Source organism: Ziziphus jujuba, chromosome 1 (genome assembly GCF_031755915.1).
Source record: "Ziziphus jujuba cultivar Dongzao chromosome 1, ASM3175591v1".
Classification (NCBI taxonomy): domain Eukaryota; kingdom Viridiplantae; phylum Streptophyta; class Magnoliopsida; order Rosales; family Rhamnaceae; genus Ziziphus; species Ziziphus jujuba.
Window position 1 is genome coordinate 9,678,258 of NC_083379.1, and position 23,896 is coordinate 9,702,153.

Genomic DNA, 23,896 nt, shown 5'->3' on the forward strand with positions numbered 1-23,896 from the left:
TTTAAAAAACATCATTAACCCCCTTTTAATTTTCTATATCTACAAAAATGATTCATTTTTATTGGAATCTCATAATAAAAGACAAAGTGTATATATATATATATATATTACTAATCCAAGTTGATTACTTTAAACTCATAAGCAAAACCAATTTTCTTATTGATTTGTCTAACTATTAGTACTTGCTATCTGCCCATTATCAAAGAACAATAATAATTGGTGTTAGGTGTGAGTGTGTGGTGTATAACTCAACCAGTTATTGTTATTATTTTAACTTCATATTTTATATGGTTATTGGTTTCTTTTGGATGAAAAAGTAGTCAAGAATAAACAGAAAGGACAAGGGAGGGCTCCTTTTTCATTCTATAGAAGAAGGAGTGCTAATTGCTAAGCCGATAATCACCCACTCACTGGTACTAACTATTTTCTCTGAAGATGAGTAGTGAACCTTCTCTCTGGCGTTTGGAGAAATTTATTTTTCTACTCTACTACTCCCTTCTTTGGCTGCTAAGTTCCCAACTGATCAAGTTTCAGATTGTCGCTGATCAACTCTTGCCTGATGATGAAGGTACGTACGTACCAATTGATATTTATTTTCGATTATGGTTATAATATTATTGTAAAATACTTTAAATAATTTTATGCTTAATATATAAGTTTTAGAGGTCATAGTGATAATGAAATTAAACATAATATTTGCGGTACATGCAGTGCTCGCTTTGAACGTAATAGCAGACAAGTTGGAGTTAAAATCAGTACCATATTTTACCGATCAATTTTGCAACAGGAGTGCCTCTCTTTATGATGTGGGCATATATTGCAACTGCTCGTACCAGAAGTCCACCGTTTGCCACATCGAGGACATGTATGCATGCATGCGTACATATACATACATATAATTATAGATATAGAGAGACTTGAGATTTTTTGAAAAACATCTTTCAAAATTTCAATAAATGATTTAAAATTAAAAATTTAATTAGAAAAATGGTAACCCTCAATTAATAATTGTCATTTCTCCCTATATAATTTTATTGTAAATTTGAAGATAATTTTTCAAAAAATCAAACTATATTGTTATTTGTAATAATCACCAATGAAATCATGATTATTTCAACAACTACTAATTAACAATATTAAATTATATATTTATTTTTTATTTTAAAATTTTAATTTAAAAAATTATTTTTTTAAATAACAATTTGAATTATCAAATATATAAATCATAATGCATAATAATTACCCTCAACAATGGTAAATAGCATTATTTTGTGTGTGTGTGTGTGTGTGTGTGTGTGTGTGTGTGTGTGTGTGTGTATTTATATATGTGTGTATATATATATATATATATATTTATATAAATCTTTAAAGTCCAACCCTATATTTGGACAGAACTGAAAAAGGTCCAATAAAATGCTGACACAAGTCAGCTATTGTAAGTCAAAATTTGAAAAAAAAAAAAAAGAAAAATACAAATTTTCTGAGTGGGACTTTATAGCCCAGCTATCGGAGTGTACTAGCGCGACTCATCTATAGTATTTATTAGTTTTTTAATTTATTTAACCATTAACCCTTTGTTAATTAATTAGCGTTTGATTAATTTTTTTGTGTCATGCACGCAGTTCATTGAGCAATAGGGGTTTGACCGGAATAATACCCGAGGAATTGGCCAAGCTTACATATCTACAAACACTGTACGTATATATTACGTTGATTTCTTTTGGTTTTTTATGCTAATTAAATGATCTTTTTTGGTAAATGCTAATTAAATGATCAGAAGCAATATTGTTTGGAGTTCCAAATATATAACCTCTATCAAAGATCATGTTTTAGAAATACTAATACATGAAGTCCTTTTGATCGATACGTATTATATAAAATTTACCAAAAAAAGATGTGTTATATAATAAATGATCATGATAATACATATCTATATATATATATATATGTACATGGTTTCCAAACTAGGAGAATCGCTATCTTCTACCTTTTTTTTTTTTTTTTTTTTTTTTTCCTCCTCTGAGTGGACACTATCTTCTACTTAACAGTCTAAAAATTCTTGCAAATAAAAAATAAAAAACAAGAAAAAGGATCTTGAATTACAGAATCTTTGTCTACCCGTTTGATGTTTCAAACCACTGTTTGAGATAACTCTTTTTATGAACACCTATGTTGGGTTCTAAACCACTATTTGGTACAACCTTCCTTTTTGCTTATTATTTACTAAGAAGAGCATATTTGAGTCCTTTGCTTTGGTTTGAAGAGATCTGAACCTCTATTTAAAAAATGTCCAAAAATTCTTGATGAAAAAAAAAAAAAAAAAGGTCAAAACACTCTTATAAGCTTCTTCTTTTTTTTTTTCTTTTTTTAATTTTCTGAGTATTAAAAGCTAGAAACAACATTTTATCTGTCTTAGTATGTCTTATATAATATATGATTCTAGCATATTACTAGTGCTTTTTTATCAACACTTATTTTTCACAGTACTTAGCATTTTTACTAAAAATTGTATCACAAATTGATTGTTTAGTTACATACAATAAAAATAAAAAATAAAAAACCACTTTTACAATAGCAATAAGGTTATTTTTTTATATTTTAAGTAAAACACCAAGTGTATATATATATATATATATATCTATATATTTTATTACGAGCAGCACTTTTTTTTAGAAGCACCAAAGTTATTATAAAAGAGCTTTTTTTTTAATGGAATATATTAAATCTCCAAAAGCGCTATTAAATAGGCTTGGAATTTATTTTTTCTCATATTTTTCTTTGATGTTTACAGAGTTCTTTCTGACAACAAACTTTATGGTGTTATACCTGCTAGCTTGGGGAAGTTGCAGTTTCTCTACAAAGTGTATGTGTGTAATTTATAAATTATTAGAGCATCTCTAATAATGCTTTTTATTTTAAAAAATTATTTCAAAATGAAAGGCATTTTGAAGAATTTCAAAAAAAAAAAAAAAAGTGAGATATTTTTGGAGCATTGATCTCTATTAAATTTAAAGAGTATGATTTTTTATTTAAAGCACATCTTGAAGAATCTTAAATTAAAAAGAGATATTTTTCATTAAACTCCAATAACATTCTCTACAATGACTTTTTATTTTGCATTTCACATTTTTACTCTTTTTATATCCTCCCTACACCAAAGTAATATTTAAAAAAATTGAAATATAAAATTATAACTAATAAATTTAACTATAAGTGTGCATAGAAATTTGCAGAGTAATAAGTTAATTTATTAAAAGCTTTAGAATGTGAATTTCGCTCCCCACATTTAAAAAGTCAATTCTCACTCTTTATCTTATTAGAATTATGAGAAAAATAGGTGTAGCTCTTTAAAATTGAAAAATGAGGAATTTTAAAAGGCCTGTTGAGATGAGTCTTTTAACTTTCTAATTCTTTTTGAAAATATATTTTTGTAGGTCATTCTAAAGGACAATAGTAATGATAGATAAATGAAAAAGAAATAAGATATGTTAAATAAATAAAGAAACATTATATTCATTGAATAAAGAAAAAAAAAAGCACAAACATTTAATTAGTTGTTTTCCACTAAAAACTGTTTTATGACTTAAAAAAATTAATTATCTTCTTTTCTTCTTCTTTTTTTTTTTTAGGCTGAAAATTATCTTCCTTAAAAAAAATTTAGTATTCAACTTTGATTTTAAGTTTTTAGAATAGATTATTGAAATTTATTTTTTAATAATTTATTTTTGATATGCTTTCAAATTTCTTTTATCAATATTTATTTATTATGGGTGTCTTTATTTTTTTTGGGGTTCCTTCTTAGTATTTTTTATATGTTAATAATTAATTTAGCTATCTAAGAAATTTTGTAATGAGTTAAAAGAAATATTTCATAAAAATTTGTTTTCAATTTTTTTTCTTTTTCCTGATAATCTGTTTTCAATTATAAATTATAATAGTTATTGAAAACCAAAATTATTTTTCACTTAAGATTTGATTCAATATTTGAATTATAACTATTTGATTATTCTAGATTGATATATTATCACACAATATTAGTATTTGCTTATAAGTGAATTCTATTAATATTAATTTAAAATATTACAGTATAATAATTTATAATTGTATATGAAATTACAATTTTACTACTATGTTTTATATATATATATATATATATATATATAGAGTTAATTTTCAAATTTAATATATCTGAATATTTATTACATTAGCAATAATACGCCATTTAAAAAAAAAGTAATTAGCAATTTAAGTCATTTTACTAAGTCACGTAGGAAAGAGAATTTTTTTCGATGCAAAATCAGAGGGGTGACTTTGAATTATTTGAAACTAATTGGAAGGGCATTTGAATCATTTTATTTGACTATATAGGAAAGAAAAAAAAAAAAGGGATAAAAGTTAAAAGCTAAGAATATTTTTGAAATATTAGAACTTTGCATATAATTTGAAATAGGGGTAAATTTATTAACCGAAATCATCCATCAAAATTAGTAAAATTAAAATTAATTTCAGCCCACAACTCGGCCAATTTTCAACTAGTTGGTACTTTGTTCGTAGAAAGTTTGAATTAAGGATGATGCGACCCTTATACATTTGCGGTCAACTTGTAAGGACTATCTTTTTTTCCTAAAATCTTAACATTTTCTATTTTAATATAAAAAACATTTTCTATTTTATCAAAAATCTAAATAAATACAAACAAAATTCTTAAAAATATATTATATATATATATATATATATATATATATATATATATATATTTTTTACTTCTGGTATAATAATAATTAAGTGCTAAAGTGTATATATATATATATATATATGTATACACACTTAAAAAAAGAGTTTAGATATTTACCCTTAAATTGTAATGTTTATAATCATTATTGAAACTGCGTCTGTGCAAATTTTATTGTAAATTGAATGGAATAATGGAAGAGATCAAGCAATGTTGGTATTTTAATTTTGAGATAATTTAATTGTTATCTTGGAAAATGCTAATGGAATTTTTTTAGAAGGAATGCTAATGGAATTATTATTCACTTTCAGGGATCTTTCAAATAATCTATTGACCGGGCATATACCAGATAACCTTGGGAAATTGAATCCTCAAATTTCGTAAGTTTATATATTTATTTATCAATAATTTGAAACCATTTTGTGTCAATATTAAACTCATTACAAATTTACAAGCGAGAGAGAATTTTACCTAGACTAAAATTTGAATTTAGAATTTGAAAATGTATTTTTAAAGATGTTGGGCAATCATACAAATACTATAAATTTATTGAAAGCATCAATTTGTACATGTGGAATATACAAAAACTTTGGCATAGAATTAGCTTCTCTGTAATAACAATAATGAACTTAAATTTTATAATATTATGATTAAAGAAAATAATGTTTTTTACATATATATAGTAAAAGGAAATATGTATTAAAAGGAGGTTTGATGTCCTATTTATAAGATCAGATATTGCTTTGAATATTAGTATATTTTGGATTTGCTTTTTTAGGAATTCATCGAACACATAAACTGCTTTCGTCGATCCAATCATTTATTCTTGGGATTTATAGTTAGACTAAAAAATGTATAAGGACACCAAAGTTGAGAGTCTTTCCCAATTTATATAGCAGTCCTATTTATGATTCCTTGGGAATTACTAACATTGAGTTTTTTAGTTTTGGACAATAACGCTACCACTTGTCTAAAAATATTAGGATAGACATAAACAATATTTGTTTCCATTTCCTTTTTATTGGGAAAAAAAAACAAAAAAAGAAAAAGAAAAGAAAAAGGATAAAAAAAAAAAAAAAAACTTAAGCGAAATTTTGTAGTTACTGTTGAAAAAAACTAAACAAATAAAAATAAATAAATACATTTTTAACTTCAATTTTTAAGAAACTAATAGCAATTTCGTTAAAAAAAAATAATAATTCTTCTACCAAAAAGATAAAAGATGATTCTGCTTCTTTTTTTTCTTTTTTTCTTTTTTTTTTTTAAATATAATAAAAGTGTGAATCACATGTGTTTTCTCCACGCAACAGCAACATGTCCGAGAACGTCGGTTGTGCGAGTGGGACATACCAAAGACAATGTTACCGCAGCTCTCCCGACACTGTTGGCACCATGATATGCGCTTTTTTCACCTTGTATGTTTTTTTTTCCTTCTCTCTTTTTTATTTTATTATTATCATTATTATTTTTTTCAGACGGACTACTATTACTATTAGGTAAATATCAAATCTACACAGATAATAAAAATATGTGAATGGTATCAAGTTAATTGATATTTTAGAAAATTTATAATTAAGGTATTGTTTGATATGCTCAGAAAAAGGTATTGTATCAAACCTTTGGTTTTCATTTTTTTATGAAAAAAGTATTGTTTGATAACCTTTGGTTTTCAATTTTTTATTTATTTCTGTTTTTTGTTAGTTAATTATATGTGATTTGCTTATTTTAAATATTTGTTAGTTTTCAACTAATAGTATTTAGTATTTACAAAGCATTTCAAATAATTATAAATTTGACTTTTAAAAGAAAAACTATAATTTGATCAAAAATAAAATTTAAAAAGGTAAAAACCGTCAGTACAATTTAAAATTGTTTTCAATTTGATATTTATATTTATTTTGATATATATATATATATATATATATATATTAACTTTATCGTTAATTGAAATGCAAAATAAATTTTATTTATCACTTGTTAACAATAACTAACAAACATTTGAGATAAATAAATTATAAACAATTAAATAAAAAATAAAAGCCAGACACTAAAAATCCATCATGCCACCGAAGTTTTTGTATGAGTGGTTTATATTACAAAATTGGTTGTAGGGATCTCTCAATGAACCAGCTCAATGGGCCAATACCAGATAGCCTCGGAAACATACGAGTGTAAGTTTAGTTGTATTTTATTTATTTATTTTTTAAGCCCAACTTGCAAACTTTAAAGGTCATTAGCTTTTGTTATTTCTAAATTATACCCATTATTGCATTTTTAGTACCCGATTTTCTTTTTCCGACAATTTTATCTTTAAACTTTAATTTTTGATGTATTCGTTATTTAGGTTCCTTATTTATTTATTTATGTATTTGACATCTTTATCGTTAAACTCTAATCTTTAATATATTTTGACTCTTAAACTTTCGTTTACTTTTTTGTAGTGTTGAAATGTGTACTGTATTTGATGCAATATCTTAGGGTATTGTGGTGTTTTAGTTTTGCAATGTGCACTAATTTTAAATAGAAAGATAATTTTCTCCAACCAGCGGAAAGACATTCCTTTTATGATTAGCTTTCCCAATTTCAACAACAAAGAAAAGTTAATAGCAAATTATGTGCTGCTAGTGTTGAAGAAGCTTTCAAAATTGAATTTGTATCATCTACTTGCTTTTTTTTTTTCTTTTTTTCTTTTTTTTTTGGCAACTGTATTTGTTTTTCAATTCAATCATGAAATATTGTCAATGCAATGGATGATAGGAAGACCATTTTATAAAAATAAAAAAATAAAAAGGCAGATAAATAAATTCAAATTAGATACGTGTTAACACATATTTCAGTGCAAAAATAAAAAAAAGCACAAAAAGAAAGAGCAGAGGATTAAAATTATGTTTAAATCGAATTTTTTGAGCTGTACCATAAACAGAAAACAAATAAAAATAAAATGCCTAAATATATATTTTGGAGTTTAAATTTTTTAAGAATAAGAAATGTAAAATGTTTGCTAGTTAAGACTAGCTGCTAGGAGTTTTGGGCCTAATGAGAAATGTATTTATTTTTACCTACTTTCAGGGACACCAAAAAAAAAAAAAAAAAAAAAAAAAAAAGGGCATTAATAAATAAATAAATATTTTACTTTCTATTATTACCAATTTTTTTAAGTCACAATCTTTAGAAGTCGTCTGGTAAAGATCCCAAAAGACAACAGTGATGTATGGTTGGTACTTTGGAACATTTTCTCCAGCCTCATTCTTAATTATTTGATATTCCACTACTTCAGGAATGAAAATTCGGGGGTGAATCCTTCCTGCTCATCCTTGTCTATGTAAGTCTATCTCTTTGCGCTTCATTTGCAGATAATAAAAATTGTATTATATAATATTAGGTACGGGAGCAGTTGATTTAAGAGCCCCACAACTTTTAAATTGTTAACTTTGATATCAAATTAAATTAGCATTTCTTTCAAAAATTTGAAATGGCAAAAGTTGAACTTTAAATATATTTTTTCGCTGATAATAACATTTCCCCATAATTTATATATAAAATTTTGATATATGTAGCAATGTTGTTAAGCTTATCATAAAGATTTACTAATTCCACACTTATGTTGTTTAGGATAAAGTTAGCAGTGTTACCTAGAATATAATTTAGGTTTTCATGGAATAATCCTCCAAATAATGTTGGATGACATGGTAACTGCTATGAGTGCCTCTTCAATAAAAATGATTAAAAAAATAAAAATTTATATGGGAAAGTGAAGACCCTAAGCACTATCATGCATGTTAGCTTATTTATCATTACATAAGTTAGAAGAGCCATCGGGATATCAAATTGTACGTGTATATATCTAATTAATTTAACCATTTTTTTTTGCTTTTTTTTTTTATTTTTGTTTCTTTTTGTCTTTTTTTCCATATGTTCAGTTCTTTGTCAAACAATCGATTGAGTGGAAGCATACCAGCAACTTTTGGGAATTTGAAGCTCCTTTCATCACTGTAAGCTCTAACCTAAGCTAAGTATTAAGAGGGGGATTTAAGGTACCAAGATATTTTACAATTTTTTTTTTATAAATCATTTAAGCCGTTTGAATTGATGCATGCAAGACTTGTCTTGAGTACTATCCAACTTCCATAACTTTTCATCATTTATCCACTATTGAAAAAATGGACCCATTCAAGAAATTATTTATTTATTTTTTATTAAATAAATTTGATTAAAACAAACTATTTATTTGTCATGGGAGTTGCAAAATAACTTGTTGAGTGGGTCTATACCACCATCTTTGGGTGACATGACGCATCTGCAATATCTGTAAGTTAAAAATTCCCAATCACATGTGTTACTTCCTCTCTCTGACTTTATTATTCACATGGAGTAATGAAATTAGTAATAGTTTACACCGTTCTCACATGAAGCTCTTTGTTGTTTTGGAAGGAAATTGGGAGAGAACAACCTCACTGGTACTCTTCCAGACACACTTGGAAATTTGAAATCGCTATCATCCCTGTAAGTTTCCACACGATCAATATATATATATATATATACTCTTACTTATATATATATATATATATATATATATATATACACTCTTACCAAAAAATATATAATATATATTTTATTAAAGAATAATTTAGAAAAAACGATTTTTATACTAAAAAATATACCAAAACTAAGTGTAAGAAGTTGGATGTATAAAGTTGTTTATCTGTCACTGCAGCTGGTTGCAATCCAATTATTTCACAGGTGATTTGCCAGAGAGTTATGCCAATCTTTCAGGCCTCTATTCCTTGTAAGTTTACTTTTTCCGGAATTTTGCTTATTAACACTCCTTAATTCTTAACAATTCGTCCTAGTTTATTATTGAGTTTAGAAATATATTTAAGAAATCCCTAATTTGTCAATGCAGTTCAATATCCGGGAATTTTTTGTCAGGTCCTTTTCCCAACTTCATAAAGAGTTGGACTTCTATCCGTACTCTGTAAGTTTCCCTACATGATTTATTTAATTTAATTATCATCGACCAAATTGTTTGTTAATAATCATAGTATTGCTATATGTGGACAAATAATTTAATAATAATTAAAGTTTTATTTTTTTCTTCTTTCTTTTGTTATTTGTTTGGTGATAAACATTGGTGGGATGAGCATATAGTTGACATGATAGACAAAATTTTAAAACTAAAAGTATACATGAAAAACAAAAACAAACAGTATTATATCAATTGAAAATTGAAATGTGAGTTAACTAAAAGTACTGAACTCGTAGTGTTATGTCAATTGAAAAATTGAAATGTCAGACGTGTCCGTTATTGGCTTAATCACAACTAAGGTTGTAAATATTAATATTCACATAAATATTGAATGTTTAAAATATAAAAATATTTATAAAAAATTAAAAATTATTAAATATTCATAAAATATTTATAAAAAAGTTATGGAAATTTATGGACAAAAATGAAAGTTTTGAAATTAGAATTAATTTATTTTAATTACTTAATTATCAATTTGACAATAAAAATTAAAATATTATATTTATATTATATTTTTCTTAATTAATAGATTTATAGTGATAGATAACAAAACAAATATAATAGTATTAATTATAAATATGTTAAAAAAATACATTATTGTAAAATTATAATTCATGCATATCATATCAATACCACATAAGTTATTTTTCCGTTGATATTGCTCTCTTCATTCTCATTTTAAGATGTTTAGTATTAAAAATAATAATCAAAATGATATTTTTTTAATTATTAATTTATCATAAAATACTCTATCATATCTTTAAACTTAACAAAATAACAATAAAATTTAAAAAAAAAATTTTGATAAAAACTAAATTTAATAGCTATTCTCAAAATGTCCACAAAAATTTTGGTTGAAATTTTATATTTATAAATCGATATTATGATATTTTTAACGAAAATGTGAAGTAATTGATATACATACATATATAACAAATATTTTCATAGAAATATCAAAAATTATGGAAATTTAACTATTTTGTTTTAGAACCTAGATTTGCTATTAACCTATTGAAAAAATAAAAATGTATGGGATTTATCGTGACAGTGTTGTTTATAAAAAAAAAAAAAAAACAGGAAAAAAAAAAAACTTTAGAGAGAACTACCTAGAAGCTTCTGATATAGATTTTTCATTAATCATGAAGGTTACAAAGGAAACTTAACCAAAACAACTATTTATATACAACTTGTAAACCCACGTGTTCAAATAATTTCCTAAAACGAACTTTTACCAAATTAAACTGGTCGAACAACTTTCAACCTGGCAGAATTAGCTAAGCTGGCACCATCTGTTACGACAAAGCTGACATGGAAACCATGATCACAACTGTGACAAATAATTTTTTTATTAATATCAGTAAAATTGGTTATAAACTTTTGTAGGATTAATTTTAAACTCTTTTAGTATAATAATATAATATTACAATAAATTTATTTTTCTTCGCTTTTCATGTACAGCTCACTCTATGGAAACAACTTTAACGGCAGTATATCACCAGAAATTTTTAAGTTGCCAAATCTAGCTAATCTGTAAGTGTGTGAGTATATATATATATATATATATATATTCATGCTATCAGCTGATGCTTAATTTTCTAAGAGTTCTTAATATTTAACTCTTCTTTTTTTTTCTTTTTTTTTTGGGTTCATATACAGGATGATAAGTGATGTAAGCAATACTTCTTTCCAATTCCCAAAAGAAGCAAAGTCATCCTACATGACTAATTTGTAAGTAAATTAATTAGTTATTAATACTACGACATACATATGTTGCACAACAAATTATTAGTGCTGCTTATACATGTTCCATAACAGATTATTGAAGAAAACTTTTATCCATTTTTAGAGTTCTTATGAAAATTACAATTAGACTTATAAGTGACTTAGAGAAGCATTGATACATGATTTAGTCACACGCATATAAATCAGAATAGGGCCGCCCTTGAGATTTTGGTGCGTTAGGCCAGCTTTATAATTTAGCTTTTTACTAATATTTAAAATAAATAATAAACAAAATGAACAAAAAAAATTTTTATTAAATTAAAAAAATTCAAAATTGCAGACTATAATTGTCTAACAATCCTAAAAGTTCATTTAAAATTTAAGCTTCTAGCATTTTAGACGCAAATTCAATAATTACACTTCTACAATTAAGTTATTCGAGCATTAAACTACCAAAACTATAGCTTTATTGGAGGGGAAAAAATATAACTATGATTGTAATTTTTTTTTTAAATTTACAATATTATTTAAAGGTATTAATGGCTAATTAATAAGAACAACCTAAAATAATAAAAAGGGACCTATCTCTTATTAATATTTTTACTAAAACATTTATTATCTTAAATTATTTTAAATATTAAAAAAATAAAAAAATTTATAATATTTTGGTAAGTAGAGATGGGACTTTATACCACTTCATACTCTGCCCATGGTCATGGCCGGCAGTGAATCAGAATTATACATTATTAATTTCGATCGGGTTAGAGCATCTCCAATAATTATTTCTATTGGAGTTTATGTGTTATTGATTTTAGAAAATGTTCATGCTTATATGGCATTCTTTCTATTTAATAGATAATATTTTAGGCAATTTTTCTCCAATAGGTTCTGTTTAAAATGTCATTAATGTTAATGTGTAATTTTTTATTTTAAAATTATATCTAATTAAAAAAATCAAATCACACAGAAAGTTTTTTCATTTAACAAAAATCAATAAAAATAAATAAAATGCTGACTCAGCATGTCTAACAGAACTTCCAAAAGTAGACAGTGTCCTTCACAGTTTTTGTTTCTTTTATTGTCAAGACCACATCAGCTTGACAGAACTAATGCACAAAATCATTGGAGAAGATTTGTTTTAAAATCTTATCTATTTATCTGATATGATAAATAATTTTTAAATAAACAGAGAACCATTGAAAATGTTCTATTCACGAAATTAATGGTGTTTGACTCGTATGCATATCGTATCTACAGGATTATGAGAAACTGCTCGATCACCGATGAAATTCCTAATTACCTTTTCACTATGTCATCATTAAAATACTTGTAAGTTATTGTATTCTTTATCCAGTTATTATTTTATTTTGTATATAATAATAATAATAATAATAATAATTTATATTTTATGACTGAACTTTTCAATAGTGCTAACGTTGACATCATTGCTGCCTTTTAAAATTGTTTTGTAAGATCTTTCCAAACAAGATTTTTAATTAATGTTTTGATAATATATAATTTTGAAAAGACTATTAAAAGCTCAAATTCCTAGATTATTGCATAAAAAAATAATAATGTTAAACTTATAAAGTATTTATCAATTTTTTTTACCAATTGATATATCAATATTTTATTAATTTAATTTTTTATTTAATTATCCATTTAAGAGTTTATTTATCTATATTTAAATTATATAAATATATTAATCAATAATATATTATGTTAATATGCATTATTTGCCAAATGTCTTTTTGTAAAACTTTTGGTACATATAAAACTAATTTAAAAAATATTCAAAATTTTATATGCTGTTACATATATATATATATATATATATTTTTTTTTTTTTCTTTGCAGAGACTTGAGCTTCAACAACTTAACTGGGAGAATTCCAGATTCTTCGACCAATTTAAGTTTAACCTACATGTAAGGGGAATGATAAATTTGTATAATATATTTAATTCATTTTGCATTTCGTATTATTACGTTTAATATCTCATGGTACTTTTGGAATAGCCTAATTAGCAATGGCTATTGGAGGTAACCTCACATCTTGAGTTGAAAACCTAATGATGAAATCTCCCTTTCCAGTTTATCCAAAAAAAAAAAAATGTTTAACCTCTCATGAATTTCTTTCTTGCTAATATATATATATATATATATTATATGTTATATACATGGTCTTATGTTGTGCTCAGGTCTTTTGCGAATAATAAGCTTGATGGGAAAATCCCAGCTTGGATCGGTGCAGCTCGACGGATTAAGATGTAAAGTTTCCGTAAACAAAACTTTGAAATTGTGTAATTATAAAAGAATGTGAATGTGAATCTCATTGTAACTTTTACCTGATAAAGATATGGAAAAAAAAAATATATATATATATATATTTATATAGTAGGTCCAGCCTTATTTATTTAACTTGTGCCTCACAAATTAATACATGTTAAGGAGTGGGGCTTATGTAAATCAGACCTACTAATTAAATAATTTCTCAAGACAAAATGCTGGATCTTCTACAATTCGGGCTTAGTTACCCATTCAAGCAATTCCACTAGTGTGGCGGATCGAATGATGAAATGATAATGGTTGGCATATAAATCTTATAATTGGTTTCTTGTACGTATAAGATCCTCTATTATTATATTAAACGTTTTTATTAAAAGAGATAACCAACCTGTGTTTCATAATTCTATCTATTTATTTGTTTGTATTTTAGATGTTACACGTGTATATAGATTTAGTTACTAGTTGCTTATCTTTAACAAACTCTCTTGGACTGTAACGTGTACTTAAAGACTCCTTCTCATGAATGTAAAACAAGCTTTCCACTATTACTGCATTCTCCACACTGTTCATCTCTGGTTTACTTTCATTTATATCCAAGCAATCTTTTTTTGATCTCTATATCCTAGTAATTCAAATAATAGCTTGTTAATTTTCTCATATCCTTGTAACATATGTCATAGAAATTAATTTTATTACATCTTCTATTCTTATCTCTCAGAGATCTTTCCAACAACAGCTTTTCAACTTTAGGCTTCCAATTACCGAGCAAGGGAGATTTGTAAGGATTTCCACTATAAATATTTCTCGATTTTTCTCTTCATGTGTATATATAAATTACATAAATAAATCATTAGTAAATTTAATTCTTGCAAGTACATTGAACTTCAATCAATTGTCATTTTTCAGGAACTTGTTTAACTGCTGCAAGCCTTCATCAACTGCTCCAACTATGTAGGTCATTGTTTTCTCTGTTCTGCTACATAATTAATTAAGAACCATTTCTTAACAATTTGGATGACAAAATTTCAGGACTTCTTTGAATCAAATGATAGAGAAAAGATGTCCTGGAGGAAAACCTACGAGTATGTTTATTTATTCTTCAAATTTTAAGTCTTCATTAATTATTGATCAACCAAGTGAATAAATTAAAATTCCGGATTCAATTTCCAGACCATTCATTGTTCATAAATTGTGGTGGTGAGGAAACAAGTATTGATGGGAATCACTATGACAGTGATAACGAAACATCACAATTTCATGTAAGCCGAAAAGGAAACTGGGCTTATAGCAATTCAGGAGGCTTCTTATCAACAAGTGTGAATTCCAGTGAGTACATTCGAAGGGTGAAATGTGGAATTTCTGTAGCTCAGGCACCTCTATATGAAAAGGCTCGCCTCTCTCCCACCTCTTTAAAGTATTATGGATTTTGTTTACGCAAAGGAAGTTACAATGTGACACTTCATTTTGCTGAAATTGTTTATGCCGAAGATGAAGACTTGAGCAGTTCAATGAAACGTATTTTCGATGTCTATATTCAGGTAATCAACCATAATTTTTATTCGCTCATTTCTTTTTTCTAAGAATTTTTTGTCATACTTTACCCATTCCAAATTTTGAGGAAGTTGGAACTTGTTATATATTTATATGTAACAGGGTGAGAGGCAACTAACAGATTTCAACATCCAAGACAGTGCAAGAGGTCCAAATAAAAACATAGCAATAACAAACCTCACAGCAAATGTTACTAATGATAGTGTATTGGAAATCCACTTGTACTGGACTGGTAAAGGTTCCCCCGCAGATTCACCACAGTTTAATGGGCCTCTCATATCAGCTATCGCTGTAACTCCTGGTAATATTTTGCAAAGAATGATGTTTTTTTTTTTTCATATATCAAACATCAATTTTGTTATTTTATTTTATTTTATTTTTTGCTCAAATTCTTATATTTCCTGAATCAGAGTTCCCAATTGAAGACGATAAGGGACTATCTCCTGCACATATTTCACTGATTACAGTGGCTTCAATAGTATTTGCCGGGCTGCTTTTGTTGGCTTTGGCTTGGGCAATGGGCTGCTTTGGAAAAGAAGAGCTTCATGGTAACATAATCTACAACATATCATTAAGGATTAGAGTGACAAAGAACTGAATATGTTTAAGTAACTAAATATACTTTCTTTGATGTTTTTATGGACCAGAAATAAATGTAGGCTTAGAGAAGCCTGTCACCCTCAAACAATTAAAAGATGCCACTCGAAAATTCAGCAAAGAAATGGAGATTGGTCATGGGAGTTTTGGGATAGTGTATAGGGTACGTAATTTAAATTTTGAGGTTCCAAAGGGCAGGGAAATCCTGTTCTTAATCTTATCTTATGGTTTCTTCATAAAATGTAATCCAATATTAATTAGTCATTTGAATGAATGCAGGCTGAAGTGCAGCCAAAATATAATGTAGCCGTGAAGAGGTTTTTTACTAATTCGATAGAAGGAATCAACAAATTGAAAAGTGAATTTTATAATACCTTGCAAAAATTGAAACATGAAAATCTGGTTCGACTGTTCGATGTCTATGTTGGAAAGGGCATGCATTTGCTCATATACGAATATATGGAAAACAGATCCCTTCAAGATGTCTTGTTTGGTGGTATGCCTTTTCTATGCTTACTATCATGGCTCACAAGTAATAGCTTTTTGCATCAAATACTCGTTTGTGATTGAACTTCAATCATTTGGTGCACAGATAAAAATTAAATCTTATAAGAGTTTATTATTTTAAAATGAACTAATTAAGTGTCTCATTTTCAATGACTTACTTGATTATAATATAAAAATTTTCAATTTCTTGAAAGTGTCCTCTTCCGAATTACATGGCTTATATATAATATAATATATATATTATGTGCAATTTTGATATTCTGTTTTCTCTTTTCTTCTTTATTTGTTTATTTTGGTGACGTATGAAAACTGGTAATGAAAGTGTCATTGGTAAAGGTTAAAAAATGACTCGATTTTTCCCTCAATAATGATTTGGGAATTGAAGCAATGTCACTCATTGATTTGCAGAATCAAATGGCAGGATCACACTTGACTGGAAAGACAGATATAAAATATGCTTGGGAATCGCGAGTGGTTTGAAGTACCTACATGATGAGCTTCCTAAGGGACCTAGATTCAAGATGGTTCATAGGGGTATTAAACCTTCTAACATCCTTCTTGATGGTAATCTAAACGCCAAAATATCAGATTTTGGAAATTCAGTCCTTTATGCTGAAGATTACCAAGAGAACCAATTTAAGGTCATGAAAGAAGAAGCATCACAGTAAGTAAAGTAGGCCGTGGCATATTCCTCTACTTTGTCTTAATTTTTCTATGAAATAGGTTTCAATATAGATAATTGAATACAAGGAGACAGAGTATGATTGTTAAAAATAATATATACATATATAACTTTGCTTAATTGGTAACGCATTGGTTTTTTTGTTTTTTGCTTTTTTATTAATTATGTGTAATTTGATTATTTCAAATGTTAGACAGCATTAGTTAGGCATCTCAATTAACTCAAACTTAAAGGATAAAAAATAAATAAATAAATACACTAAATCAAACACAATTTCAAATTGTGATGGTTGATTTTATTTTAATTTTTTTTTTATTTCCATAAAGTTTATAGTTATTTTAGGTATCTGACAACCACTAACGAAAACTGACAAACATTTGAAGTACATAAATTTGCATATAATTAAATGGGGGAAAAAATCCAGAAAGAATGTCAGCCCAATATTATAACAGTATTTTCTACCAAAACTTGTGTTTAAGCATGTAAGCTTGTGTTGAAACTAGTGTATGCTATAACAATATTTCATGTTGATTTTTAAACAATATTTCTCAATGAAACAGCGGGTATATGGCGCCTGAGTACCTAATGTTTGGAGCCATATCATGCAAATATGATGTTTATGGTTATGGGGTTGTTATACTCGAAATTGTTTGTGGGAGGAGAAATGCAGGACAAAAATTAAACCAGGAGCAGCTTGACTTTCTTGTAGAGGAGGTAAGCAAACATGGGAGACTTGTGCCTTATGTTTTTTCTAGTCAATTTAAGGATCCAGATCCCATTTATGTAGTACATGCATTATGTATGAGAGGAAGTGCTAGGGAATCTTGTTTTCAATCTCTCTTAAGCTATATATATATATATATATGTACATATAATAACATTGGATAAATGTTGCAGGTTGTTCTTGCAGAATCAGAAGGAAGGCTCCACGAGATGGTGGATAAAAATTTGTTGGTGTATGATGAAACAGAAGCCATGAAAATTTTGAAGTTGGCAGTGAAGTGCACCAATATATCCGCCAGTTTCAGGCCCACAATGTCTGAAGTTGTGAGTGTTTTGAAAGGTGAGAAAACCATTGACGATATTTGGAAGCCTGCCTCCACCCAGATTCTTTGCCAAAACTGTTTCAAATCTCTACATGAAGATGATGGTGTTGGAGATCAACAGCACGCTTAGCTTCTCTGGTGATTGATGTGCAATGAAAGTGTCTGTTGCATGTGTCGCTATTATATATTTCATGTAAGAAAGTGTAAAATTCACTACCACTACTGATGATGTGCGAAACTGCAGTGTCAAAAAATAGAGAATGTTTTTGTGAAAGTTTAAAAAGATATATAGGAAGTGTGAACAAATTATGCAAGAGAGACCGGAGCTGAAGTAATTAGAGACAGAAAGTGAAGTGAGGTCCATTTGGTGCCCTTGCTTGTATTGTAAGTGCATGCTAGTAAGTAAAAAGCTAGTGAGTTGAATTAGAATCTTTCTCATTGAAATGTACAATTACCACATATATGGCATGCTTTCTTGATCGTTTATGTTTCTTCCTAAACCTTTTATGCAAACCGTTTTTTAACATCACTTTCTACTTTTCACCATCGTCTCTGCTTTCTTCTTTTTGTCTTCAAAGATGCTACTCAAGATTCAACAAAGATATAGAGATTGGTAAAGGGAATTTCAAGACAGTTTATAGAGTGAATGTTCTTGCCTATATAATCGAGTATAAATTTGAGATTTGAAGTGTAGCGAACCTTGTTATGCATCTTATGGCTTTTTCATACACAAAAATTCATCAATTGCTTGAATGCAGGCAGAACTGCCAAATCACATTAGCTCTGAAGAGTTTTTTCACTCTCTGGATTGCAGATTTGTCTTGCAATCTAAGGATGCATAAGGAAATCTCCTGAAGATTGTGGATTTAAAAGTTTTATTTATTTATTTTTATTACTTGCAAGATACAAAAGAAGTGGAGTGCTAACATATATCCGCCAACAATGTTTGAAGTTGTGAGTGTTGAGACTGAAAGTTGTGTTCCTTCCTCAAAAGACCTCTGGGGACCATGCTAAAGCAGATCTTGCAACTCCTAATTATGAGGGATATTAAGAAGATGAACAATAGATCAACTTTTTTAACAAGGGGATAGACATGAAATTGATGATAATGTTAATTTAGGAGTGCAGGCTAGCTTTCCATCATTTGTACAATAGCGTATTTTGAATTGGTGCATTTATTTTTATTCTTCAACTTGTTTACTCTGTTTTCGCATGCATTCACCCTCAGCTGCATCATAAATTATATAAAACCGGCAAATATAAAAGGCATAGAGTAGAAGAGACATCCCTCTCGACCTTCTTAAAAACTTTAGTAAAATTACTACAGAATCAACAAACTCAAAGTCAAATTTATCAATTACACACAAAATACATCAACACCAATATTACAGAATAGTGACAAGAGAATAAAGCATAAAAATATCCACACACCACACAAATTACAAAAGCAACATCAATGCATAGAAAGCAAATATTATTTTGAGATCACACAATTAAAGGACTTTTTGGATATTGTGATTATCTTCCAGTGAATCAATTCCACCATCTTGATTTTTTCTCCAGATCGCTTGAGACTTGACAGAACAGGGGAAACCTTTCAGTTTGTAGCAATTACTAACCTCCATGTAGCGTAGCACAGGCATATCCTTTTGTAAGTCCGTCCAGTTCACATCCAACCGGGTCAAGAACTTCAAGCATAGACCCTCGATGTTCCAAGCAGTGTGACAATTGCCATCCTCAACCTCTGCAGTTAATTTGATAAGATCTCCATTTTCAATGGAAAGATATTGCAATTTGGTAAGCCTGGAGGGACAAACCCACAATGGCAGAGTTGTGCGATGGTAATTTCTAAGATACAGCTCCTGCAAGGCTGGAGGAGGAATAAGCTGATCGACCTTCTTTAAAATCTCTAAGGTGTTCCTTTTACAATTGTCAGCATCAATAGCTAGAACCTTCAAGTTTTCGAGATGAGCTAGGACATTCAGCTCATTTTCTGAGATTTCGGTATCATCACTTATACTGATCCGAAGTACTCTTATATGTTTAAGTTCCCTAAGCTCAAGAAGCTTACAGCAATTTCTTTTCAACTGACTCATCACCATGAATCCAGAGAGTTCTTGAAGACAAGATAACCTTCCCAATCCCTTAGGTAGGTTCTCAAGTGGACAAAACCCCAAGTCCAACACTACCAGCTTCCTCAAACTGGTAATTGATGGATGTATCCTTTTTAGATCAGCACATCTTGTCAAAACCAATAGCTGGAGATTGAGGAGTTTTCGAATTGAAGATGGTACTGATTCCAATCCTCGAACTCCAGTAAGATTCAAATGTGCTAATCGTTTGAGGGAACTGATCCACTCAAACAGATCTTCTGCGCTGATCTCTTTCAAGTTGCTGTATGAGAAATCCAACATCCTAAGGGATGTCAGCATCCCAAATTTCCCAAACTCAAGCTTTGCATCATTTGACACCAGGAACATTAGTGCCCTGGTCTTTGATCTGTTTCCTAGTGGCTTTCCATGCATGGCATCGCTGAAACCTAACCATCGACTCTCTGCATTCAATGTTTGCCTGCCTTTTTCATCGAAGCTGCAAAATGCCTCCTCCTGAGCATTCATGCTGATCAATTCCCGCACCATATCATGTATCTTGCAGTTGTAGATCCTCCCATCATAGCGTCGTTGTTGTATAGCTTCAACAAGGCACCTTTTCACTAGTTGCAAGAGATATTCATACCCCATTTCAACAGCTGATTTTGAGCCTTTCCCCTGGACGAGACCCTCAGCAACCCACCAGTGAATTAGTTGTTCACTTCTCACCTCCAAGTCTATAGGGTAAATGGAGAAAGACAATAGGCATTGCTTCAAATGAGATGGGAGTTCATCATAACTCAGTTGAAGAGACGCCATAACCGATTTATTTCTTCCTTCAGTTGTCAAGTCATGAAAACTTTCCCTAATTTGGGCCCAATCAGCAGGGGATTCAATCTTTCGTGCTAATAGAGCTCCTATTGTCTTGATTGCCAGTGGAAGCCCCCCACATTTCTTCACGATATCTTTGCCTATTTCCTCAAATCCGTTACGTGGTGGACAAATTCCCTTATTTGAAGAAAATGCAAATTTGGAGAACAAAGACCAACCGTCATTCTCGTTTAGAAAAGGGGGCCTGTGGATTTTTGAGTTTTCAACTCCCATATCATTGGCAACGTCTTCATTCCTCGTAGTGATAATGATGCAGCTGCTTTTACCATCTCGTTTGGGAAAAATGGAGCACAAGGTTGTCCACCATTCCACATCCATTTCCCATACATCATCCATAACGATAAGGCAGCTCTTATCAGCAAGAACTTGTTGAAGCTCCCCGAACAGCTGGCTACTATCAAACCCGGATACCTTTTTGTCTAATCTTTCCAGCATGCACTTCACAACATGCTCCTTGCTGAAAGCTCTTGAAACACAAACCCAGATGATTTTATCAAATCGACTTCTTACCTCATTATCATGAAAGATTTTCTGGGCAATGGTTGTTTTTCCCAAACCCCCTATCCCCACAACAGCAATTTGTAAAAGTGTTTCTTGGGTTTCAATAATCCACTCTTTGAGCTTCGTCAACTCCAATTCCAATCCAAATGTCTCAGAAGGATTGCAATCTTGAGACATGAATCCTCTAGCATGGTTTGAATCTTCAATCTGGACATTATTATGATGTGGTGCTCTCTGGAAACCACCCAAGCTCTTCTCAATCTGCTCCATTTTCGTATTGATGTCTTTCAATTTCTTGCCCGTCTTATGCGAAAACAGTGGATCAGAGAGGGATAAACCAAAGCAAGACCCATCTTTCTTGTATTCATCTCTGACAATGCAATCAGTGAGAATGTTATCAGCATCATAAATCACTTCCCTAAGCTTGATTAAGGCTGCCTTAGCAACTTCATTCTTAGTCTTTAGATTTTCAGTGTCTGTCATGAAGGCTGTCATAAGATCAAGGCGTGACTTCATTTTATCAAACTCAACTTTGAAGTCCCGTGCAAATTGAACTTCGTTGTTTACAGCCGTATATATTTGTTGCATAAGGATTTGGAGCATTGCATCTACCACAGACATGGTTGCTTCCTGCTCAATTTGTCTCTTATCTGTTACATATGTTTAATTTCGTAGTGGTGTTATCTTACTTGGTCCCTCACTTTCACAATTAAATTTTAAAATATCAACATATACACAAATAAATACACATAACTAGAAATCATGACTCTCTACTGTTCCTTCTTGCTTGCCCTCCTACGAGTTCAGACGATTAATTTGCCTTCCTGATTATTGTACTGATATTTTTCTAGTTCTAACAATCCCTTGTCCCCTTAATTTTACGTATGTATATGAATACCTCTATTTGTCCCTAAAGTCAATGAGAACCTTGTATATGAAAAAGCTATATGACAACTTATTAGCTACAACTACAAAATTGTTGTAATAAATTATAATTTTAATGATGAAATTTGTTTGTGCTTGGTGGGCATTATAGCTCTGTAACAAAAAGGGTTTCATTTATAATTTTTTTTTTCATCAGATAGAAAATTTAGTGACATGAGATTTTTCTTATAACAATTTGTAACGAATGCATATATATAGAAATTCTATCATTATGGTTGAGTTCTCTTTTTTTTTTTTTTTTTCTTTTTTTTTTTTTAATCGACCACAGAAATAAGGGAGGGGAACGCTCTAGAGGGGCACTGCGTATAATTTCCACAAAACATCCAAATTAAAGGGAACGATGACAGGGAGGCTAATGAACCGTAAAGCTTATTTCTTTCTTCTTCTTTTTTCTTTTTTCTTTTTTTTTTTTTTTTTTTTTGGTTTTGTTGGCTGAAAACAGCTGATTACTTTTTACAATGAAGATTTTGTGCTAAAACTAAGTACTTCATCAACTAGTAAAATAACTTCTGTATCAATTTAGATGGGTTTTCGTTATGGGTTGATGTGGGTTGATACTTAATAGCATGAACTGCAGAAAAGTTTTCGTGGAACTTGATTAATTAAGTACTTATTTTTATGGATTGTGTTTAAAATTTCAGACTAAGGGGAGAAAATAATAATAATACTAATAGTAATAATAAATAAATGAACAAGAGAAGCCGCTTATGCAATAAAGATGTAATAATATTCGTCAGAAGACATACCGAATTATATATTATTGGTTGGCTGATCGAGACAACGAGGCTTGTGAGACGCACTAGACCTGTAAGTAAGCCTACCAACCACGCAGAATATCCGCAATAGAAGCCGGTCTTTCCCACGCATGCCAATCCCGCTCTCGACGTCGACAAAGAAGAGAAAGGACTATATATACTACCCTGCACAGAGGAGCTCAAGTTCTTTCCAAAAAAAAAAATAAATAAAGTAAAGTTGGTTAAAGTTATTCCACCAAAACAGAACATAATGTGTTACATGCTCTATCTATATATGTATATATATATATATGTACACACAACCATATTCAAATCAAATATTTAATATCATAATTTTTTTTTTTGTCATTAAATCACATTACAAGTTAAAAATTAAAGTTATATTTATTAATTATCCAGTTTAACAAAATTTATTTTATTTAAATAGAATTTTGGTATATTATTAAATTTAAATTTAATTATTTTTTAATTTTAAATTTTAACTTTTAATGTGATCTAATATCCAATAAAAAAAAATCTAATATTAAAATTATCAAATCATCTTTATATAAGTTTGATCAATTAT

The 23,896-nt window shown here is 28.9% G+C and overlaps 2 protein-coding genes across 9 annotated transcripts; one reads left to right on the forward strand and one right to left on the reverse strand.

The window, feature by feature from the left end:
* Positions 1-273: 273 nt before the first annotated feature.
* LOC107434848 (probable LRR receptor-like serine/threonine-protein kinase At1g53430) lies at positions 274-18,640 on the forward strand. Of its 7 annotated transcripts, XM_048480336.2 has the most exons (28): positions 287-568; positions 712-865; positions 1,623-1,694; positions 2,792-2,863; positions 5,044-5,112; positions 6,043-6,147; positions 6,844-6,903; positions 8,010-8,054; positions 8,653-8,724; positions 9,164-9,235; positions 9,447-9,518; positions 9,636-9,707; positions 11,217-11,288; positions 11,415-11,486; positions 12,738-12,809; positions 13,338-13,406; positions 13,679-13,747; positions 14,485-14,544; positions 14,673-14,717; positions 14,796-14,848; positions 14,937-15,304; positions 15,420-15,618; positions 15,728-15,865; positions 15,965-16,077; positions 16,194-16,410; positions 16,830-17,085; positions 17,664-17,817; positions 18,001-18,640. In XM_048480336.2, exons 1-28 carry the CDS (start codon positions 436-438, stop codon positions 18,277-18,279), a joined length of 3,234 nt encoding a protein of 1,077 aa, XP_048336293.2. In that variant the 5' UTR covers positions 287-435; the 3' UTR covers positions 18,280-18,640. The 7 variants fall into 7 exon arrangements, with proteins under 7 accessions (XP_060673732.1, XP_060673729.1, XP_048336295.2 ...); XM_060817746.1 differs by lacking the exon at positions 11,217-11,288 and having other exon boundaries at positions 281-568; XM_048480338.2 differs by lacking the exon at positions 2,792-2,863 and having other exon boundaries at positions 284-568.
* Positions 18,641-19,418: 778 nt separating this feature from the next.
* LOC125424061 (disease resistance RPP13-like protein 4) lies at positions 19,419-23,568 on the reverse strand. 2 transcript variants are annotated; one of them, XM_048480355.2, is made up of 2 exons: positions 23,323-23,568; positions 19,419-22,001 (listed from the first exon to the last, which is right to left on the reverse strand). In XM_048480355.2, the coding sequence occupies exon 2, from the start codon at positions 21,899-21,901 to the stop codon at positions 19,643-19,645; it is 2,259 nt and encodes a 752-aa protein (XP_048336312.2). In that variant the 5' UTR covers positions 21,902-22,001; positions 23,323-23,568; the 3' UTR covers positions 19,419-19,642. The 2 variants fall into 2 exon arrangements, with proteins under 2 accessions (XP_048336312.2, XP_048336308.2); XM_048480351.2 differs by having other exon boundaries at positions 19,419-22,281.
* Positions 23,569-23,896: the final 328 nt, after the last annotated feature.